Source organism: Lipotes vexillifer, unplaced genomic scaffold (genome assembly GCF_000442215.2).
Source record: "Lipotes vexillifer unplaced genomic scaffold, Lipotes_vexillifer_v1.1 scaffold611, whole genome shotgun sequence".
Classification (NCBI taxonomy): Eukaryota; Metazoa; Chordata; class Mammalia; order Artiodactyla; family Lipotidae; genus Lipotes; species Lipotes vexillifer.
In genome coordinates this window covers 2,467,843-2,488,068 of record NW_006785619.1, presented here as the reverse complement: position 1 = coordinate 2,488,068, position 20,226 = coordinate 2,467,843, and the positions used below count along the sequence as shown (strand labels likewise).

At 44.8% G+C, this 20,226-nt stretch overlaps 1 protein-coding gene across 1 annotated transcript in view; it reads left to right on the top strand.

The window, feature by feature from the left end:
• STX8 (syntaxin 8) overlaps window positions 1-20,226 on the top strand; it is a 256,727-nt gene that overhangs the window by 67,063 nt on the left and 169,438 nt on the right. Inside the window, exon 7 of the mRNA XM_007457836.1 lies at window positions 5,957-6,049. Coding sequence (XP_007457898.1) covers window positions 5,957-6,049 — 93 coding nt within the window. The remainder of the gene's footprint in view (window positions 1-5,956; window positions 6,050-20,226) is intronic.

Sequence of the window (20,226 nt, the reverse complement as noted above, 5' to 3'; positions counted from 1 at the left end):
CCCAAAAAAAAAAAAAAAAAAAAATCCCTGCGCTAAAACAAGGGAAGGTGCTTTTTAGGTCAGTACAGACCCTTGTTTCTGAGTCAGCTGGCGGGTGGCAAACATTGGAGAATTGTTCTACCTCTACCCAGGAGGTCTCTGTTGCTGGGGCTTCTTAATTAGCTCCAACTATTCTTAGCGTAGTCTATAGACGTTCTTTCTAGATTCTAGCAGAAAGCTGTGCATTAGTTCTGGGTTTCTGTGTTCTTAGATCTCTAAGTATTTTCATAGAAATAGCGGTGGGGAAGGTGGCCAGCCGGGCTGTGTTGTACCCTGGCACATCTAAGCAACTCATCTTTGAACACTTGCAATCATAACCTCACAGATTTTTCAAGATAACCTTTCTTGCAGCTGTCACCTAGACCAACATTCCTTCCCCCCAGATCTTAACGTCTGTTCCTAGAACTTGCTCTAAGAGTCTTTCCAATGTAGTGATTATCTTTACCCAGCTTGACCTCATCTATTTCCCTTTCTTCAGGGAGAGCTCCTGTATATCACATGTGGGAATTTCCATCCCTCCTCTCTGGGCATCAGCTACTTTTTCTATTACCTAAACTCAGAGAGCTGTCTAGTATTAACGAGGAGTCCTTCCATATATGTGTAGCAGAGACTGTGTTACTTCCTTCTACAGACCTAGAGGGTCTTCTGTGGTCATTCCTTGGTTTAAACACCTTTATTAAATATTTGTTCTGTATCACCAGTTGGGCTCTGAACCAGTTGGGCAAAACCATAGGAAAAGAAGACACAACCCCAGCCCTTGGGGCTCTTGTCATGTGCTCAGTCGGGGGCCTGAGGTTGCAGTTCTTAAGAATGTTCCTTGGTTTTATTTACTTAATAAAATGTTGGTAACTTGTTGCTTTTGACAGTTTCAAACATATGAAAGTGGAGAAAGTAAGATAATGATTCCGTCTTACCCATCACTTGTTTCAGCAATTATCAACCCATAGCCCATCTCGTTTCATCTATGTCTACCCACCTACCCATCCCTGGATTGTTTTTGAAGAAAATCCTGGACATTGTACAATCTCATTGGTGAATATTCCAGAATATAACTCTAAAGCATGTCTGCAAAAGATAAGGACTGTTTTTAAAAAACAAAAACATAACCACCATGCCATTATTACCCTTAATTAACAATTCTTAATCTGAACACCGACTGGATATTTGATTTCCCTGATTGTCCCATGATGGGCTTTTTTTCAGGTTGTCCAGTTCAGGATCTGAATATGGTCTGTACATTGCAACTAATTGTTGTGTCCCTTAAGTTTCTTTTTTTTTTTCTTTTTTTCTTTTTTTTTGCGGTACGCGGGTCTCTCACTGTTGTGGGCTCTCCCGCTGTGGAGCACAGGCTCTGGACGCTCAGGCTCAGCGGCCATGGCTCACGGGCCCAGCCGCTCCTCAGCATTTGGGATCTTTCCGGACCGGGGCACGAACCCGTGTCTCCTGCATTGGCAGGCGGGCCCTCAACCACTGTGCCACCAGGGAAGCCCCCCTTAAGTTTCTTTAGTAGGTAGGTGCCTTTGCCAACTCTTTTTTTCTTTGCTGTTTCTTTGTTGACAAAACAAGGGCATTTGCCCTATAGTTTCCCACTATCTAGAATTGCTATTTGTATCCACACACATTGTTTAATGTGTCCCTCTGTCCCACATATTTTCTGTAAATTGGTAGTTAGACTTAGTGGCTTGATCAGAATGACGTCTGTTACTTTCGACAAGAATACATTATGATGACTGTCCCTTTATTTTTAATCTACAGCCACCAGATTGTCCTCCCACAATTACATGGTATTTAGTTAGAAGATGGTTTTTCTGCGTGTCTTAAGATAGGAGGTAGTCAAACACCTCACTCGATTTTTCAAAACATGTTTGTATTGGTTTTCTACTGCTGCTATAATAAATTAGCACAGACTTAGGGACTTAAAATACAAGTTTATTATCTTATAGTTCTGTAGCTCAGAAGTTCCGTACAGATGCTACTGGGCTACGATCAAGGTGTTGGCAGGGCTGGGTTCTCTTCTGGAGGCTCCAGGGGAGGATTCATTCCCTTTTCCAGCTTTTAGAGGCTACCCACATCTCTTGGCTCCGGACACCTTTAGTCTTCAGTGCCAGCAAGTTGCATCTCTCTGACCCTTCTTCATGCCTCCCTCTGACCACAGCTGGGAAAGATTCTCTGTTTTTAAGGACTCACGTGATTAAACTGGGCCCACCTGGATAATCCAGAGTCATCTCCCATCTCAAATTCCTTACCCTTAATCACATCTGCAGAGTTTCTTTTGCCCTGTAAGGTCATATATTCACAGGTTCCCGGGATTAGGATGTGGACGTCTTTAGGGGGCCATTATTCTATGTAGTGCAGTGGTCATCCAGCTTTTAAAGTCAATACCATTATAAAATTGAAGAATGATTAATAGAGTATGGTATGTTGCAAATGATCTGTTGTGATTTCAATGATTTAGGGTATCGATAAGGTAGGATAGATTATAGTAATGAGCTGTGATTACAGCGTCGTAGTAGTTTTACATGGTTCTGGGTGGCTGTCTGCATGGGTCTTGATAATCGTTGATATTTTTGCAAGTAGCAGCATTTTATTTTGTTCACTGGCTCTAAGATGACCACACTGCCTCCCCTTAGAAATGCTGCTTTAAGATTTGTAGAAGCTCAGAAAATAGTACAAATGAACTTATTTACAAAACAAATAGTCACAGATAACAAACTGTAACAAATTTATGGTTACCAAGGGGGAAAGGGAGCAATAAATTGGGAGATAGGGATTGACATATACACACTACTGTATATAAAATAGATAGCTAATAACAACCTAGTGTATGGCACAGGGAACTCAATACTCTGTAATGACCTATATGGGAAAAAAATCTAAAAAGGGGCTTCCCTGGTGGCGCAGTGGTTGAGAGCCTGCCTGCCGATGCAGGGGACACGGGTTCGTGCCCCCAGTCCGGGAAGATCCCACATGAGCGGCTGGGCCCGTGAGCCATGGCCGCTGAGCCTGCGCGTCTGGAGCCTATGCTCTGCAACGGGAGGGGCCACAGCTGTGAGAGACCCGCGTACCGCAAAAAAAAAAAAATATATATAAAGGAGTAGATATATGTATATGCATAACTGATTCACTTTGCTGTACAACAAAAACTAAACATTATAAATCAACTATACTGCAATAAAAATTTAAAGACTTGTAGACGCTCAAGTCATCAATATTATTACATACACAGCATCTCTGTTATCTGGACCTTCTGTGTTTCTGAATTATAGGATGAAAATTTATTGTAGCACTTAAACATAGTGAGGAGGTACTAAGTTCTTATAGAAATGATTTGAGTAGAGCACAATTTTTAGCCCTCTTTCTGTTTTGCATTAGCAAGATAGCCTTTAGGTAGTTAAGTCAGATAATGAGTCAAGGTTAAGTGAAAAGTGTGTAACATAGGTATTTTTCATTCATAATCTAGGTCTATACTAGGTAAAGCAACTTCAGGACTTTAATGATTTTTTTCCTAATTGAAAACCATAGAGGAATCTCCTTTTCTCTTTTTATATTGTTTTACCTTTTAATTCGCATTGACACTTGACCCTCAGTTCTACAATATATATAGTTTATTTGGGGGATGCATTTGGAATTTTACTGTAACATCGGTCATCCTATAGCAGCACTAGGTTGATGATAGATTTTTCTTGGAGGCCATCCAAGAGGTTGTTACAAAAGACCAAAAGGACCTCATTATAAAGTGATTTTGCTATAAAATGGTCCCTTGGAATGATCCCTAGAGACAGCAGGTCATTTGTACAGTTAAAAGAGCATGTAGTGTCAAAAATCGTTACTAAGGGGTCCTTACCGCACACCATTAGTTTAAATAAATTCCAGATGAATTAACAAGTTGTGTAATGGCTTAATTCCATAAAAAGACTAGGAAAAACTATATAAGGAGATGTTAATGTGATCGGGGCAAGCAGACCTTTATGATTTCTGCTTTTGTAGATAGCCCTTGATGTGAAACAGACATTAAAAAAAAAAAACCCATCAACAAGTGGAGCCACGAATGGCATGTTACCCTCACCCAGCAGAGTGCTTGGTGGAAAGAGTCATTAGACTCAGCCTTGGAATGTTCTTTCCAATGTACCTGCAAGCAAAGGGATAAAGTATTTTTAAAGAGATTGGGACTGTCTAGAGTTTAAAAAATTTTTAAATAAAGGATCTTGAGTAACTTGAGTTTTCTCTTTAAATTTTCAAAAATTTAGAAAGGTAACACATTTTTTAAAAGCAAAAATACTATTACTACACATCGTTTTGTATTCTGCTTTCTTTTTTAACCCAATAACGTGTCATGAACTTCTTTTGAAATCAAAATATACCTGTACAATATCACTTTTCACGGCCATATAGTGTTTTACTCTATGGCTGTAGTCTGTGTTTCGCTTGTTTATTTTGGCCTCACTGCATGGCTTAGTGGGATCTTAGTTCCCCAATCAGGCATTGAACCCGGGCCCTCCGGCAGTGGAAGCGTGGAGTCCTAACCACTGGACTGCCAGGGAAGTCCCTATACTCCGTTTTTAAACAAATCCCTGTGTTTGGGCATTAGGTTGTTTCTAATTTTTCATTATTATAAGTGTATCCATCTGGGTCCAATCAGGAGAAAGAAATTTGAACATGGAAAATGTAGTGTACGGAATTATTAACTATAACGGGGTTAGAGTAATGAGGGGTTAGCCAGCAGGAAGTAAAGAGACAGAAATAACAGGTAGAAGGTGTAGTCACTCCCCTGTGGAGACAGAGCGCCCACAGCAGTACCCCCAGGGTTGAGGTGCAGGTCAGGTTGAGGAGGGCACAGCTGGGGTTCACTGGATTTCAGAGAAGTCGCTGTGGTGCCGAGCTGGCGGCACTGCCTGGAGATCGGTCCTTAGGGTACTAGGGAATACAGTGCCCAGGGAGGCGTCTAACTGGAGGCACTCTTCCGAAACTGCCCAAGGAGGGGGTGTGTTGGGAGACGTTGCTGGCCTTGGGGTGCTGCTGGCCACTGCCCACCAAGGGAGCTGTCAGCATGGCAGGAGTCTGTCAGGAGGGCACTGGAGCCAGGAAGCAAAACCCGTTTCCCCTGCAGTGTCTCTGCAGTCTCCTCCACCACCAAAGCTGGCAAAGGAAAAATTATTTAAAGGACCCAGATCTATTTTCACAGAGCAGTCAAAAAAGGGTGAACTTGGAGCTGAGAGACGATAAATGGAAAAGCGGCAAAGGAAGCAGTGTTTCAAGGAGTATCCTTGTATATACATCATGGCATACCATCCAGATGTTTTGTTGCACACATTTCCTAGATACAGAATTGATCAAGAGGTAGGCATGATTTGCTCTCTAGAAAGATGTGTTAACTATTCTCCTGTGACTTAGCCCTTAGAGCTTCTTCACACTTTACTTAAGCCTGGGTGTTAGCATTCTTGTTAATGCTTACAAATCTGATAAGTCAGGGGAAAAAAACCACCTCAGTATTGTTTTTTGTTGATATTTTTAAAAAATTAGTGATGTCAGAGCTTTTTCCTTTTTTATTCTTTTGGGCGTTTCCTATCTATATCCTTTGCCCATTTAAAAAATTGGAAGATTAAGTCTTATTGATTTGTACATGCTCTTTATATATCAAGTATCAGAATCTTTAAATGGTTATATAGTCAAATCTTACATTCATTTGTAATGTTTAAAATGTAATTCATCTGGAAATCATTTTAGTTTAAGGTCTGAGGGTTATAAGTGTTTAACTTTTTAATTTGGTTCCAATTGTTCCAATAATGTTAACTATTTTCTCTCGTCCTGACTGATTTCAAATGTTACTTTGATCATATATTGAATTGTGTCTATTTCTAGACTTTAAATTGTCTTGCTTTGGTTTTTAGTGAGTTAATTGTCTCACTTGTTCTTTTAGAACAGGACGCAGGCCTTGATGCCCTTTCCTCCATCATAAGTCGCCAGAAACAAATGGGGCAGGAAATTGGGAATGAACTGAATGAACAAAATGGTAAGAACACGTCTGAAATTGACCAGATTTGCCATTTAATATAAATGCTAAAGGCTTGTGTAATTTTTAAATGATTTTATTACAGAACACCTTAAGTAGTTTAACATCAGTGGGTTTTTACATTTAATAGTTTAATGCAATTGAGGGTGGTCTGTGGCAGATTTACATTGTAGTTACGAAACACTCGGAAAAGAAATTTGGTTAAAAGATGTCCAGTTTTCTGTAGCCGCTTTTAAAAATGCTTTGTTCTGTGACCTGCTTATCCTGTGGGCTCTCCTTACGTGGTCACGGGGTGAAGCGGCTCAGTGCGTCGTACGCCGGCGCAGAGGCAGGGCATGCTGAGTTGTCCTCTACACGGCGGGGGGCTGGGGGGCGTTGGCTCCTCTTCTGTCATAAGTACCAGGCTGCAGGGCCAAAAAAGAATACTTGAAGATTTTTTTGTTCAGGGCTTGATGTGACAAACCTGGCTGGAGAAAGATGAGTTTGCAAACCCACAAGCAGGATGGCTTGGGAGAGACAGAGCTTTTAGTCAGGAGCCTACCCAGAAGGCTCTTGTGCTTGAGGTATGCGGTTGAGGGTACCAGGGGCATGAATGGAATATGCAGCAGTAGGAGTGGAGAAGAGGGGATGGAGGCAGGGGACCGATGGTGCTTTCACCGCATGGACCCTGTCAGGGGAATGGGGGAGGGGGGGTCGCTGGTTTGTGAGTGGAGATCCTAAGTCCAATTTGGACCCATCCAATGAGAGATGCCAGTGAGGAATCTGAGTCACAGCGTCAAGTGGACAGTGGGAGATAAGGTACTAGAGCTTGGTGAGAGGACAGGACCAAAGGGAAGAGATGTGAGCAGCTTCAGCAGCGAGGTGCTGGGTGGAAGCAGAAGAATAGTTGAGTTTCAGTGAGGCAAGCGTTTATCGAAGGCCCCTACTAGGTGCTAAGCCCTTTAATCTGTGCCGTTTCATTTAATCAGCACATAGCACTGTGAAGGTGATGTTATTGCTGTTTGTCAGAGGTGAAGCCCAGAGTGGCTGAGGGACCCCGTAACGTCACCTCAGTTGTAAGGGATAGAAATGAAATTTCACCCTAGCTTCCTCTCTAAGCAAGACAAAGTGGGGAGAGAAAAGTAAAAAGTAAAAGGTTTCAGCTTGTGGTCATAGTATCATGGAGGCTCACGGTGGAACGGCTTTCAAGAAAGGTTACCCTGTATGGGCGAGCATTGGAGCCCTGGGAGTGGGCACGTGCTCGCTCCAAAGGGGGGCTGCACCTGTCAGGTTGTACAAGTCCCACTTCATCTCTACAAAGACTGAGTTCATCTGTTGCCACAGTACTATTCCATTCATCTGTCATAAATGAATAAAAAGTTAATTCTACCCATCTGCCATCTGTCATAAATAAATAGATCACCAAAGCAAATGGAGAAACCCTCTAGCTTTACCATCTTAATAGAGGTTCTTAATGGTTTAAGGACAGAGAGGAGGACAATTCAGTCCTTTCCTGATGGTGCTGATGTGAATGTACTAATTCATGTATTTGCATCTAACTCAGTTATTGGCCAGTTCCTTCCTTGAAAGACAGTATTCATTAGAAAATTAGCTCTGTAGGAAATCTGCCTGTCAGAGGTATAATTGTTCTTTATCCCAAGGAAATTTAGCCTGTTGAGTGGGTCAGTCTAGAAAGGACGCTAGCCACACACTGGTAAAGCACGTGCATCCTGTGATGTGCTCAGATAAGACATGTCTAGTAACCGTGGTCCACGGTCAAGGATGGATGGTGCCTACTTTGGTGAGGTGACTTGCTGACTTCCCGGATGAGGTCTCCGTGCATTTTCTTGCATAAGCAATCACACTGGCCTGTCCTTATCTTGTTCAGTAAGCACCATACTTTGCTGCGTATTAGAATCACCTGAGGACCTTCTCAGCCTCCAAAGCCCAGGCCATACCTGAGCTGGTTTTCTGTTGTTGCTGTAACGCATTACCACAAACTTAGTGGCTTCAGACAGTGCAACCCCCTCCTCATAGTTCTGGAGCTCTGAAGTCTGCTATGGGTCTCACTGGGCTAAAATCAGGTGTTGGAAAGGCTGCATCCCTTTCTGGAGGCTCTGGGGGAGAATTAATTTCCTTGCCTTTTCCAGTGTCTAGAGGCTGCCTGCATTCCTTGGCTTGTGGCCCCCTTCTCCACCTTCAAAGCCAGGAATGGTGGATTGAGTCCTTCTCGCATGGCATCACTCTGACCTCTAGCTTCTGTCTCCCTCTTCCTGTTTTAAGGACCTTTGTGATTATGTCAGGCTCACCCGGATAATCCAGAATAGTGTTCCTATTTAAGGTCAACTGATTTAGCAACCTTAATCCATCTGCAACCTAATGCCCCTTGGCCATGCAACCTAACATTCTCAGGTTTGGGGATGTAGATGTCTCTGGGGTGGGGGTGGGGGGGGCGCTGCTCTGCCCAAGCACCAGTACTTTTTTAAAGCTCCCCAGATGATTTCAGTAGGCTGCCAGGTTTGGGAACCAGTACCCCTGTTGAATATGCTGAGAGAATGTATTTAGTACTGTACTTTTCCCTTGCCTCTCGTATGCTCACATGACAGATGGAAAGCCCACCCATGCACAGACCATCCGCCTGGTTACATATTACACATCTGCCATCCTAGTCACGGAGACTCTCTCTTCCCATCACACGTTTTACCCCCATCCTTTTCACCTCTTCCTCCGTGCCTCCCCGGCCCTCATCTCCATTCTGGACCCGGATGCATATATATGTACATAGACAAACATGAGGTATTTTTCCATGAGTTGCCAAAATAAGCTGGGTTTTCTCTGTGGTGGCCTCCCACTGAGATTGCAGCTATGCTGGTGGTTTTCTGTTGTGCACATTTGCTCCTCAGAAATAGGGCAGAGTCAGCCATTTTCTTTCATAGGAACAGAGAGACTCTCTGAGGATAAAAATGATATCCCTGCTAGGACTGTGATCAGCCTTTATTCCTTTTGTCAAAGTCAAGAAGGCCATTATGTCTAGAGGTGTTGAGAACAGGCTTGCAGCCCCATCTGGATTTTTATTGTGACCCGAGTACATAATGAGGCGTCTGGGACCCGGGAGAAGGTTTCCACTTCTGGTTGTAAATATCTCTACTTGGTTTATTGACCTACTGAATTATTCTTTTGGTTTTCACTAATGAGAGAAACAATAGGCTAAGATACTGGCCAGCCAGGCCATTTTTGGAATCAAGTATCCAGACCTTACTAACAAAATACAATACATGGTACTGAGAGCATAACCACAAAGCCGAAGGGTTGAATTATCATCACTGTAGGAATCTTCTCATAGAGAGTTAAAAAGGGCCTGGCCCACACCAGTAATTACCCTGTTCCCATGCCAGTGACCAAGCCTAATGAGGAAGAGGATTGGCAGTTCAGTGAAAAGGCGGGTGATGGGAGACCTGCAGGTCTAGTGGATTTGGGGGGTTGGCAGCTGGTGAAGGTGGGGGGATGCAGGAGAGAGGGGTGGGTGGAGGGCTGAGCCAGGAAGATTGCCCCGTGGGACCACGGTTCACAGTGAACTGTACGGATGGCTGGGGGCAAAGGGTTCGTGTCAGGCTGACTGCCCAGATGCTGTTCCGAAGTGCAGCTGTGATAGTTTTACTGAAAAAGCCCTTAAAGCTCCTGCTCAAGAGGACAGGGCCTTTGGAAAGGAACACTAAAACAAGAAAATGAATGGGACTGACCTGACTGAAGTGTAGGTATTTGAGACCCGATTTGGGCATTGGCCAAGCTGTGAAGCCAGCACCGAGAAGAACCACGGCGGCCCGGTTCCGAGGGAGGAGACAGCCCCGGGAACAGGCTGCGTCACTAACCTCTGCCAGTGTGTGCTGGTCCTCCTCATTCTTTTTGATGTTCAAATATCCCAAATTCGGCCAGTCCTTTCGACGTTTCTCTGTCAATCTTTAAACCTTTCCTTGCTTTCTGGAAGAATCCACGGTGACAAGGAAGGCCACTGATCTCTACCGACAGCATAAGCACTGGGACTGAGGAGACCAGGGTGTCCTCTGAAAGAGCTAGACAAAATGATCAAAGATTTCACGTACACATCAGTGAATTACCACTGTAAGGGTCTGTTAGAGCTCCTAGCTGCATTTTCATGTTGAAAGCAATGTGGCAGGCTGAGTAATAGCCCCCAAAGATACCCACATCCTGATCTCTGGAATCTGTGTTTCCTTTTATGACACAAGGAACTTGGCAGGCGTGTTAATCCATTGAGGATCTTGAGACGGAGAGCTTATCCTGGATTATGTGGTTGGGGCCTAAATGTAATCACAGGTGTCCTTCTCAAAGGGAGAGGCCAAGGGACTTCCCCGGCAGTCCAGTGGTTAAGACTGCACTTCCATTGCAGGGGCCGTGGGTTCAATTCCTGGTCCCCACATGCCGCCAGGCGCGGCCCCGAAAAGAAAGAGGCCGAGAGAGCTTTGACATGGAAGCGTGGCCATGTGATGACTGACGCAAGGTGCTATGATACTGACTTCAAAGATAGAGGCAGGGATGCAGGGAAGACAGCTCTAGAAGCTAGAAAAAGCCAGGAAGTGAACTCTTCCCTAGAGCATCTGGAGGGACACCTTGATTTCAGTTGAGTGAAACTGATTTTGGACTTCTGATCTCCAGAACTATAAGCGAGCGATTGTGTATTGTTGTAAGCCACTAAGTGTGTAATCATTGTTAGAACAGCAACAGGAAACTGCTGTAGGTAATCATTGTCTTTTTGTCAGTTGTCAGTGAACTCAGGTTAACCCCTCTCATGCTAGAAAACATGTATTGACTCCTTCATGTGTCTAACTCCTCTTCCCTCTTGAGGAGCTTTCTTTGAAGGGGCTTCACAGAAGGAAGTTTGCAGTTCTGGGGCCCCAGTCAACCTCTCAAACTGCGTAGCACTTTAATAACAGAATTTAATTGCAGACTTTAGTCTTGTACTGGTGAAATGTGTGGGCGTTTGGGCGACAGAATCTTTGTGGAATATCTGGTGTCAGAATTTCCCAGAGTCCGGTAGGCCAGCTGATTTGAGGTAGCATGGAGAGAAACAGTTTAAACTTCAAATACGCAACTATTAAAATATAAGGTGTGGTAGGAATAAAAGTGACGAGCACTTGAAATCTGATTTCACAGCACTACAGACTCTCCTTGTTCAATTAACTTGTGTGAGCAGGAAAATGATAGCGAGTTGATAAGAAGAAAAACATTGAGCAAAAATGGTGCAGGTGGAACACGAGCACGGCAGAAAGTTATGAAGGGGGGCCGGCACTTGAAATGCTGACAGTCGGGAAGCACCGCTGTCAGAAGACGACTTGCTCAAGCCAAGGGCGCTGTAGAGTACTTGGTTTTGGGCCTTGGCCTGGTCCGGTGCTCTGTGATGTAACACGGGCACCTTCTCCACTTGGCCTTCCTGATGGTGAGATCACATACTAGCCGAGCTCAGGGATCAGAAGATGTGCTGAAACAATGCCTCCCAGCTCTGCCAGTGTGTCAGATGGTGGCTGTGGCGGGGATGATGTCGTCTGATGCTGCACCCCCAGAATTCCAATATGCTTGCCCTTTGGAGGAAGGAAGACAGAAACTGCTTTCCTTTAAAGGAAATGTACAATGGTTTGAGGTCCAGGGAGTTTGTGGTACTGCTTGGCAAGTGGGAAGTGAGCAGGGCCACGCCCCGATCCCACCGCCCAGAGCTCTATCCCGGGAGAGCTGAGGCTAGGACTTGGAGCGCGTGTCTCTGTGCCATCAGACACTTTGCGGACCAAGCAGGCTTTTATGAATTGATGAGGGGGCCTGACCGCGGCCCGCCCTGCCCCCGCCCCCAACTTTGGGATAAAGACACATACCTGTCTGGTGGGGAACGGTTTCTCCAAGTGGCTGTGCCGATCTGGGTTCAGATTTCCTGTATTGAGATTTCATTCAGCTGTTGGGATTCATGGAGTGGCTTCTCAAGCCTGCATTTCATTCATAAAAAGATGTGCGAGTTCCTTAGTCTCAGAGACTCTTAGGATGGAGAGGAGCTTGTGAGGTCACTCCCCTCCCCCGCCCCCTGCCATCTCTTCATCTTTGGGAAGAACTGCACTCAGTCCCCCCGACCTACGGCCATCTCTGCTGCCCTCTGGTCACTTGGAGGCACTGTAAACCCTCCTGCTGTGCAGAAGCAGCGGCAGCTGTAGCCCATCTGTACACGCACGTGCACGTTTTACTCATTGGCTCCGTAACTTTCCTTTATCTGGATTAAATAATCTTTTGTTCCTAATAAAAAGAGGCCTCATTAAGCTTAGTGAGGTCTGTCCCAAAATCCAGAGTAATACTTTTCCTTCCTTAGTACATTCTCTATTCATTCAGCAAACAACGAGTGCCGACTATATGCTCAGCTCTGTGCTAGAACCCACGTTATCAATCAGCTGTGGTGAGACTCGGTTTCTGCCCTCTGTTCTAGAGGGAGAGGCAGACGTTAAACAGCTAAGTGCACAGATGCCCAGTTAGAGACGTACAGGGCACCATTACAACATAGAAGACCCTGACGTGTATTAGGATTAGGAAAGCCTTCCCCAAGTACATGATCTATGTACTGAGATTTAAAAGACCGTTTCTAACAGAGGGAACAGCATATGCAAAGGCCCTTATATGGAAAGGAGGGTAACATGATTGAGAAACGTGGGAGAATGCCACTGATCCCAGAGTCCGGAGAGCTGGGGAGATGAGAACTTGTTAGCAGGCTGGAGGGGAAGGTGGGAGTCACTGTGTAGGTGTGACCTTCGACCCAGCTATACAGTGACCTAAACATCCATAGGGTTGGTGTCATCCGTTATGTAAAATTACTCAGTTTTCTACTTTATCAATCCTGTAATTTCATCTGTATAATTTACTTCTGTTTGTTTTTGTTTTTGTTTTGGGTTTTTTTTGCGGTACGTGGGCCTCCCACCATCGTGGCCCCTCCCGCTGTGGAGCACAGGCTCCAGACGCGCAGGCCCAGTGGCCAAGGCTCATGGGCCCAGCCGCTCCGTGGCACGTGGGATCTTCCCGGACCGGGGCGCGAACCCGTGTCCCCTGCATCGGCAGGCGGACTCCCAACCACTGCGCCGCCAGGGAAGCCCTGTATAATTTACTTTTAAAAAGGGAGATACAGCTCTATCTATACTGTTTACATTGTTCCATAGCAGTTAACGCATCTAAACTGAGAGTTTAGCCACTTTAGGGAGAAGAAATAAGTACATTGGCAGTGGGGCGTTTATTCATTCAGCAGATGTTGATTGAGTACCAGCTGTGTGTATGGCCCTTTATATCGAAAAGCAACAATTACAACTCAAAACCAGAGCCCTTCCCTTACTGCTCTTAAGTCTAGCTGGGAGAGACGGACATGAAACGAACACTCCCCCAGATCAAGGTGTTTTCTCACATCGTGGGATGTGCTGTCAAGGCAGAGACCAGGCTGCCCGCGCAGGGGATGACAGGGAGGTCTGGGTTCAGTTGGTGGCTGAGGTTACAGGACCTGGGCCGAGGTGGGCCAGTGAAGGGGGGAGGGCAGGTGAAGCATTCCAGGTAGTGCCAGGACCTTTCACGTGAGGCCGCGGAGAGCCTTGCAAGTTTGGGAAATCCGAAGAAGGCTTTTGTCGCTGGCAGGGCCCGTGATGAGGCAGACGTTGCAAGATGAAGTTGCAGAGAGGGGTTCGGAGCAGGGCTGGGATGCTTCACAGCGCGAACGCCTAGTAAGCCCTGAAAATTACGGAGAATTTGTATTTTCCTGGGAAGGACAGTCAACAGTCTGAGTCAAGAAACCGTTATATTAACGGTTATTTTCTTTTCTTTTCTTTTTTTTTTGGCCACACCATGCGGCTTGTGGGATTTTAATTTTATTTGTTTTTGGCTGCGTTGGGTCTCCGTTTCTGTGCGAGGGCTTTCTCTAGCTGCAGCGAGCGGGGGCCACTCTTCATCGCGGTGCGCGGGCCTCTCACTGTCGCGGCCTCTCTTGTTGTGGAGCACAGGCTCCAGATGCGCAGGCTCAGTAGTTGTGGCTCACGGGCCTAGTTGCTCCGCGGCATGTGGGATCTTCCCAGACCAGGGCTCGAACCCGTGTCCTCTGCATCAGCAGGCAGATTCTCAACCACTGCGCCACAGGGAAGCCCGGCTTGTGGGATTTTAGTTCCCCGACCATGGATTGAAGGCCGGGCCCTCAGCAGTGAGGGCATGGAGTCCTAACCACTGGACAGCCAGGGAGTTCCCTGTTGACAGTAATTTTGAACAGCACTATGGCTCCATGCTAATTAATCCCATTTCTTCTTTTCAAATATACGAAAGCCTGTGCACATCCTCCTTCAAATGCCACTTTTACCCGCCACAGATATTGATATTTAGTGCTGTTATTTTAACTTACTCCATTACCTTTCATAATTGCCATTGATTTGGCTTTTTAACTCATTGTTTCTAAATTTCCAAACGTTTTTTAAATCATCTTCTATAATATTTTTCCACTTTTATTGAGATATAATTAGTATACAGCCCTGTATGAGTTTTAGGTGTACAACATAATGATTTGACTTACATTCATCATGAAACGATTACCACAATAGGTTGAGTGAACATCCATCATGTCAGAGAGATGCAATATTAAGGAAGCAGGGGAAAAAAAATCTTTTCCTTGTGATGAGAACTCTTAAGATCTACTCTCCTAACACCTTTCATATACAGTGCACAGCAGTGCTAATTATCATGTTGTATGTGATATCCCTAGTACGTACTTAGCTTGTAACTGGAATGACTACCTTAAACCATCTTTTTATTGTTGATTTTCTTATTGAACTGCATAAGGGTCAGAGAATTATGTTCTATATGATACTGGTTCTTCTGAACTTGTTAACATCTCTGAGGCTTAGTAACCATTGTGGCGAGTCACCCCTCTGTGTGCCTGAGGAGAATGGGTAGTCACCAGTTTGGGGAGACGGGGCTTCATATACACTTAATACATCAGGCTTGTGAATTCCTTTGTCCATCTTAGGTGTCTTTACTACCCCTCTGCTTCCTCCAGTTTCTGAAAGAGGTGTGATGAAATTGCCTTCAGGGTGTGTGAACTTAGCAATTTATCCATGTAACTGGGTCAATTTTTTATTTTATAAATTTCAAGAAAAGGTTATTAGGTACATATATACAGGATTATTTAATCTTATTTTGGTGGTTTTATCTTTTTATCATTATGGAAATATCTCTCTTTATCTCTACTGCTTTTTACCTTTAGGTCTACTGACTAGATAGTAATATCACAATCTAGGCTTTTATTTGGTTGGTGTTTACCTAGTCTAGAGATTGCCAGACTTTGTGGTCGAGGGCTGCTTTGTATTCTTAACAATCATTGAGAACTCCTAAGAGCTTTTGTTTACATTGGTTATATCTATCAACACTAATTGCATTAGAAGTTTAAAACATTTAAAAATATTCATTTTAAAAATAACAATAATAAGCCATTACATATTAACAGAAATAAGTTAACTTTTATGAAAAATAACCCCCAAGTATAAGTAGCTTAAAATAGAAAACACGTGTTTTATTTTTTTATCTTTCGGTGTATATCTGTTGTGGGGTCATCGGTGGGCACGGTTACTTAAGATCCCTGATGGATAGAATAGCCACCATTTCAAACATTGATGGTCACTGTGCCAGAGAGTCGGAGAGCTCTAGAGGCTCTTGTTCCTGAAGTTAAGTGCTCTGGCCCAGAAGTCACAAGTCAGTTTTGTTCAGAGCGCCTTGGTCAGAGCTAAAACCACTAAGAGGTGTTATTCCTACCCCTGCGTCTGGTTGCAGGCGGGAGGACTGGACACACTGGGTGGATGACACAAATGACCGTCACAGGGGCGCCAAACTGCCTCTGGTACTGACTAGCCATGGGACCCTCCTCTTTATCTGTCCTTAACTTCCTTGTCTAGAAAATGGGGATTTTAGTGCCTATTTTAGAGTGTTGTATGAAGGTGAGATGAATGGCCACGTGTGCAGCTCCGAGAGTTGGGCCTCACACATTGTAAGGGATCTAAAAGTGTTTTCTGTTATTAACTCTTTATTCACAGTACAGGCTGTCGATCAAAATGGTAGACTGAGCTGATGGCGAGCCCCTCCCTCCCTTTCCCAAACACATGGAAATGTTAGATGAAGCATTTTAAAAAATTGATTTATACTTCTTAGCTTGAAAGTAAGAAAGTTTCTCCGGGTGTCAGAAATGAAGGTATTTTATTAACCCACAGCCATGAGCGGAATGGAAGCCTGGTGGCCCTCAGAGATAACTGAGTGGATATGCACACTAGGGACTAATGTTTCAACACCCACACAGAGATGGAAGCCGGGGCTGTGGTCCCTGTGCGTTCTGAGGGCCTGAAAGCGGGCTCCATACAAAACCAGGAGCTGAGAAATGACCATTTTATGGGAAAACGAATTTCCCCTATCTCCACCCAAGAATGAGATGCTCAGCGAGGCCACCCACCTTGGGCCACAGCCACTCTTATATTTTTAACATGTAGGCTTAAGTTTACATATTTTTAACAAAGTCCAGAGAAAATATCTCTGAATCAACCAAGTGTAGAATTCTTAACTTTGCTTCAAAGTCTTCCTCTATAATGTTTTAAACTAAAGCTCTTTTTTCCCCTATGGTCAGTGTTTTTATTTATATTTACCAACATGTTTTACTGATTTCTGTTATTGTATCTATTCTATGACTCAGCTCTTCTAACAAATTTTTTTTTAATTTTGAGAACTATACTTTTAAACACCATTAAAGTTTATGCTTTAATGCTTACGATTGCTTTTCCCCCCACAGAAGTATGTTTTTAAGGTTGTAAAGTCTTTTAAACCTTTGAGTGGTACTAATCAGAACTTTACATTTTCCTTCTGCTCTTTGCAGTGTTTCTGTGTCCTGCAGGTAGGTTTTGGTTTGTTCATCTCAGTCTTTCTCATGCTGCTATAGGGCGAATTATGTCCCCTCAAAATTCACAGGTTGAAGTCCCAATTCCCAGAACCTCAGAATGCGATTGTATTTGGAAATAGGGTCTTTAAAGAGGTGATTAAGTTAAAATGAGGTCATTAGGTTGGGCCCTAATCCTATAAGACTGGTGTCCTTATAAGAGGAGGAAATTAGGACACAGACACACATGGAGGGAAGACCATGTAAGGGCACAGGGAGAAAATGCCGTCTGCCGGTCAAGGAGAGAGGCCTCATGAGAAGCCAGTTCTGCTGACACCTTGATCTCATACTTCTAGGCTCTAGGATTGTGAGAAAATACACGTCAGTTGTTGAAGCCCCCTACAGTCTTGGTACTTCGTTAAGGCAGGTCCATGAGTCAAGGATCATATTGATGAGTATAGGTAGCTGATGTAGGCTTTGTTGGTATTTCAGCAGGTTTATTTACCCCCAGGTCTTCTCTTTTGAATGTATTCCAAATGGGCAGGCAGGGTATACCAGCAGGCAGCTTTCCCTTTAGGGTGTGTGCTTAGGGTAGAAGAGGACACAGCAGATTCAGGACCTTTTGCTATATAACCCTTACCCCCAAATCACTGAGGGAAAGGGAACTTTAACCTCAGGGTGGCATCTTTTTATGTCTTTTATTTTTTTTCACCTCCGTGTCTATCCTAGAGGCTCCTCTTTGACTCATTTGCTAGCCTGGACATCAACATCATGGGCGCTCCTTAGGCAAACCCTCCTCTCTAGAGAGAGCTGTCCTGGGGCTGCAGCTGGGATCCAGTACTGCAGACTCCAGTCCCCACGGGACAGGGGCAAGGGCCAGGGCCATCTGGCTCAGCTGTTCTCTAGACAGCTCTCCCCTCAGATGCCCTGGCTCCTGCCTCACAGCCATCTCTCTGTAGGCCATTCTTTGGCTCCCAATAGCCATTGACTCCAAGCTCAGAGCTTCTCCAGGGTTCTATCTGGAAGAAAGAGCTCCTATCTGTAGCCCTGAATGTGTATTTCAAGTTGCTTCCCCCCCCCCCCAGTTTTGATTTGTCAATACAGTCCCAACAGTCTTCTTTTTTGAAAGAAAGCGTTTCAAATGACTTATTCACTGATAGCACTCCTTCATGTTTTCAGGGCCACCATGGAATGGATTTATTCTTTCAAAAAATATTTTTACTGGTATTTCATTGTGCTCTTGGGAAGGAAGCCATGCGTGCTTTTTTTTTTACAAGGTCTCAGTATCTATAGAAATCATTTTCCTGAAACAGCTAGTGTTCTGGAAGCTTCAATTAAACAAGTTTTTAATACAGTCTGTGAAGGTTGTTTTCTAGGGCATCTGTGATTGGAGTGATACCTGTAAGTTATCATCTGATGTGTTTATGGATGGATTTGCCTAAAGATACGACAATTAGAGATATGGAAGGAAGGTAATTATTTTCCATGCACTTACGGTATTAAATACTTGGTGAATGTAAGATCAGCTCTTTCTCAGAACATTCGTTATTCATCTCTAGGAAGGGGCTAGTTTATAGTAATGGGGCTAGTTGAGGGGCGGGCGGGGGAGAGAGAGAAAGAGAACACCAGTGAGAGCAAGTATGTCATTCCAACAATAATTGTCCAACACCAGCTGGGTGTCCAATAATTTAATTCCATTTTGACACTGTTTATGTGGAGTTAACGTCAGACTCAGACTCCACAGTTGTAGGGGCTCCATAGGACTGCCCTCACTTTCACAAGTCCTGAGGTTCCCTAACCACTTCTGCCCCATTGGCTGCAAATACAGGGTTCCCACACCCTGCTCCCCCGCTTCAGGATTCCATAATTTGCTAGACTGACTCACAGAACTCAGGAAAATGTTTACTTACAATTTCAGTTTTGTTATGGAGGATGCAACTCGGGAAAGCCAGTGGAGGAGGGACAGAGGGGTGTGGGTGGGGATGCCCCCAGAGCATCCGTGCCCTCTCCAGGCACATCCCCCTCCCAGTACGTCCATGTGTTCATCAGTCCAGAAGCTCTGCAAACCTCATTGCTCAGGAATGTTTATCGCTGCTTCGTTATATAGGCAGAGACTTCATTAAATAGGTGTGATTGATTAAACCTTTGGCCATGTGAGGAACCAGATTCTTTGAATTTGCTGGCTCTGCAGAAAAGATACTCAGACACATGCATGATGTTTGTCATCTGGCTTCGCTGCTAGCTTTAACTCTGGTGAACTGGGCTGGGCCCACTTTGGGTCACAAGGACTTATTTTGTTGACCTCTCTCTGGTCTAGTGCCTCCTTACCCCTTTCTTCTAGGCCAATGTCTTGATTTCTACCTGGCTGTGAAGTCAGCTGAGAGGTCATCTGTTGAGAGAGAGGGGTGAGGATTTTCCAAAGGAAAAGCTGTGGAAACAGTTGTCGGGGGAAATGTCATTTATCCTCAGGCCCTAGGACAGCTGGCCCATGTGATTCATCAGGCTTCCCTTCCGCTGGGCTGCACCACAGTTCCTTGTTGACTTCCAAGAGGGGAGGCTGTCGGACCAACATTAGCAGCTGGAGTGGAGAATAGAGGACAGAAAGGCCAAAACCAGAGACCGGAGAGAATCTCAAAGGGAAGAGCAAAGCAGTCACAGATGCAGGAGCAGGTCACACTGGGAGCTCTGCCTTCTCTGCCCCTTCGACCCAGTGATAATGCACTTCCTGCTCCCTGGTGCCTCTGCAGGAAAGGGGAACCCAGAGCTCCCTTTGGAGGTTATGCGGGGCTGGGGGGGGCCTCCAGGACCACTCCCTCAGGTTTGGTGCTTTGCTAGGACTCACAGGACTCAGCAGATAGTTGGCTGCTCACTAAAATTTATGTATACCCCCGCCTCGTCAATACTTGCAGTGCTTTTGCAGTTATTCACGGACATGTGTAAAGAGGTGAAAATTTGGGGTTACCTGATGAACACATTCCCAGCCAAGGTCAAACCAGGTGACGCTGTGCCTTTTTATTTCTGCTCGCATACAGAGGTGGCCAAAGGATGGAGACTGCGGCTCTGGGGCCAGTTGGATGGGGTGTGAATCCCAACTCTGGCTCCTGTTAGTGGGGCAGGCTCAGGCAAGTCACTTGACACTTTGGAACCTCATTTTCTCTTTTTTAAAACTGAAGTACAGTTGATTTACAATGTTGTGTTTCAGGTGTACAGCCCAGTGGTTCAGTTACTCAGGTTCCTTTCCCTTATAGGTTATTACAAAATGGTGATTATAGTTCCCTGT